Raw genomic sequence first — 3,447 nt, forward strand, 5'->3', positions numbered from 1 at the left:
CCTGAGTTCAAATTCCCAGTAACCACATGGTGGCTCACAACCATCCATAATGAGATCTGGCGCCCCCTTCTGGCATGTAGGCAGAATAGTGTGTACACAGTAAGTAAATACACATTAAAAAAAAATTCACAATGTATTTTTTATTTTGTGAGAATTTTTCATGCCGTTAGCCCCACTCATTAGTGATAATTCAGAGTTGAGTAGTTTCTTAGAAACCTTGTGGACTGGGGAAATCCCTCATTTGGTGGTGTTCGTGTGCATGAGTGGGACCGTGGGGTTGTTCCTCAGCATCAGCTCCATCTGCTGCAATCCTAGCCCTTGGGAGTCGTCCTTACCGAGGAGGTAGACAGGCAAGCTGGCAAGCTTTGTTACGTTCTTTGGCTTTTCTTAAATATATGCGTGCTGCCTCAGCACCCAAAACTGTTCTCTTTAATGCATTTCTTTGCATGTGTTTTTTAAAAAAATGTTGTTCTTTATTATTTATTATGTATCCAGTATTCTGCACCTGCAAACCAGAAGAGGGCATGAGATCTCATTACAGACAGTTGTGAGCCACTTATGGTTGCTGGGAATTGAGCTCAGGACTATCAGAAGAAGAGTCAGTGATCTTAACCTCTGAGCCATCTCTCCAGCCCCCTGCATGTGTATTTTTAAAATATTGACCCTAATTTACTTTTTGTCATATTCAAGCTATGTGTGGTATTTTAATTAAAAAAAAAAAACTCACCAAACCCCAGCAGGGACCATGGGAGCTATGTTAGCATTTTACCAGATTCTCTGATTCTTTGGTGATTGACTTAATCTTAAGGAAGTTGTGTAGGTGGCGCTATGAGCCTCTGACTCACTGGCACCGAGGGCACTTGTCTCAAAACCACGAGTGCGGTTTGTTCACACTGGTGTTATTGTATTGACGTCCTGAGTGCTGTGTCTTCTTTAAGTTGAAATGTAGTAGGTGGTTCCACATCTCCTCCTTGGCTTTTGACCTTAGTTGCATTTGTGTTCGGTGGAATTGTAGGCTTACTTTGGAGAATTCAGTGCCCCCATGGTTTTGACTCAGTCCTCATTTGGGTAAGGAAGAGGGCTGAAAACTGAATCGTGACAGCAATGTTGCTGTACAGTAATGTGATAACTCCAAAAGGCTGCCTTGCCCTTTAGTCTCCGGTCTCTGGGGTCACGTGGTCTGGTGATTTGATGCCGCCTTCCCATAGCCGTCTTAGTGTCAGTGTTGCTGGCTCGCGGAGCTGCTGCCACAGCACCTAGGCGTCCAAGTAACTGTGGGATGAATGTCAGAGAAGGGGTAAGAGTTCATAATCCTGGCTCTAGTGATTGCGGTCTGACAGTTTGGAATGTGATTTTCTTCAGGAATTTCCACTGATGTGGACGGTGACATGATGATCTTGAGCCTTTGATGCCTCCCCCAACTTGTCTCCTTTTCCCTTCTCTTTCTCTAGCACTGGGTTGTGTGGTAGGGAAGGGTTCTTGGGGTGACCGCAGCTGGGTAGACAGGCTGTTTGCTCCAACCGCTGGTTATGTATGTAAGACTCCCCAGGCCCACTCCTTTTAAGTTTAATCCTGTAAATTCTTTGTCTTGTAGGAAGATGACGATTCAGAGACTGAAAAACCTGAGGCTGATGACCCAAAGGTATTTGGTATTGGCTGTGGCGGGGTGGCTGGATTCAATCAAGGCTTTTAACATACTGACCCACTTCGTGTGCCGGGTCAGGTTCTGTCCTACTAGTCCACAGAATGTGGGTATTGTGTAGGATAAAGCCAGCTGAACGAAGAACCTTAAGGCCACTAGGAATTCTTGAAGTGAGCTGGACTTCTTGCCCTGATTTTGTGAGACTCGAGATCAGAAACACAGGAGGCCTGTGTGGATCCTGTAACCCATGCACATGCTGCAAGTAGCGTGGGCTTTGGGCTCAGTGAGGGAGTGTTTCTAGAGTCAAGGCACAGGGCTCCCTTGTCTTTTGTGGTTCCTCTCAGAGGGCTCTGAGAGGGTGGGATCAACCCAAGGCCTTGCCAGAGTTGTTGAGTCCGGCCCTCGTTTTCCCGGGGATGTGCCCCTCCACTCGGAAAAGCATCAGGATGGTCTTTTTGAAAGCATCCCTGTTCTTCTCATGGGTCTGTCCACTAGCGGTTGAGAGTAATTAACGGTGGTTCTTGTCACAGTCCTTAGCGAGCCTGTGGTAAAGAAGACCCAGCTGTTTGCTGTGCACTGGGCATTGAAAATGTACTTTTTGCAGAATCATAATTTATAGTTCATTTTTCTCCAAAGAATAATCCCATGTTTCACAGTTGCCAACTGCCCTGAGACCAGCTGAGACCTTCAAGGTGGCATAGTGAGATTTAGGAAAAGTGTGCCTGGTTTTGACATAAAGCAGTAGTCTCTCATCTGTGGGTGATCGGGGTTCCAGGACACCCCACCTTCATGCCCTGTAGATACCCAAATCCATAGCTTCTCATGGACTTTATTGAAAGTGGTATATTTGCATATAATTTATGTGAATCCTGCTGGTCTCAGCATCTAAAGCTACTGCGCTACCTGGTACAGTGTAAATCATTGTTACACTGTATTGTTCAGAAAATGCTAAAAATCTACTCTCGTTCAACACAAATGCAATTTTGCTGGACGGTGGTGGCGCACGCCTTTAATCCCAGCACTCGGGAGGCAGAGGCAGGCAGGCAGGCAGGCGGATCTCTGTGAATTCGAGGCCAGCCTGGTCTACAGAGCTAGTTCCAGGACAGGCTCCAAAACTACAGAGAAACCCTGTGTCGAAAAAAACCGGGGAAAAAAAAAAAAAAAAACAGGCAGGAGGCTGTGGGGCAGACTGTGGCTCAAGACCGAAGGCCACCTGGAGAAGTTGGTATGCACCTGTCTGTCACTCTGTGATCCCACCAGCAAACCCTTGTGGAGAGATTTGTGAGAGAGGGACCCCAGGACCCCAGTGAAGCTCTGTGTAAGAGCAGCTCATAAAGAACAGGACACAGACACTCATGGAGGAAGAGAAACTTGGAAAGATTGTGAGTGTGTCTTCCCCTTTCTCGTTTCCACATCAAAGTTGGAAAAACTTCTAATACAGTCTTCGTTCTTAGCTGGACCTGGTGGCTTATTCTTGTAACCCTAGCACTTGGAGGGTTGAATTGAGAAGATTGGGGAGTTCGAGGCCAGCCTTGGCTACAGGTGAGGTCTGGGCCAGCCTGGGCTACAGGGTAAGATTCTGTCTCAAACAAAGTAACAACAATGGAGAAACAACACATAAATAGCTAGGTGGAGTGGTCACACCTTTAATCCCAGCACTCAGGAGGTATAGGCAGGTGGGGCTCTTTGAGTTTAAGTTTAAGGTCAAGCCGACCTATATAGTGAGACCCATATAGGTGTAGACTCATTCTTTGACAATATTGTATGCTGGGGCCAGAGAGGTGGCTCAGTGGTTAAGAGCACTA

General features: G+C 46.6%; 1 protein-coding gene across 2 annotated transcripts in view; it reads left to right on the top strand.

The window, feature by feature from the left end:
- Sap30bp (SAP30 binding protein) overlaps positions 1-3,447 on the top strand; it is a 31,829-nt gene that overhangs the window by 2,917 nt on the left and 25,465 nt on the right. Inside the window, exon 3 of one of the 2 annotated variants that reach the window (XM_005350746.3) lies at positions 1,595-1,642. The exons of the other annotated variant lie outside the window; for it this stretch is intronic. Coding sequence (XP_005350803.1) covers positions 1,595-1,642 — 48 coding nt within the window. The remainder of the gene's footprint in view (positions 1-1,594; positions 1,643-3,447) is intronic. 2 annotated transcript variants of the gene reach the window in all.

Source organism: Microtus ochrogaster, chromosome 7 (genome assembly GCF_000317375.1).
Source record: "Microtus ochrogaster isolate Prairie Vole_2 chromosome 7, MicOch1.0, whole genome shotgun sequence".
NCBI lineage: Eukaryota > Metazoa > Chordata > Mammalia > Rodentia > Cricetidae > Microtus > Microtus ochrogaster.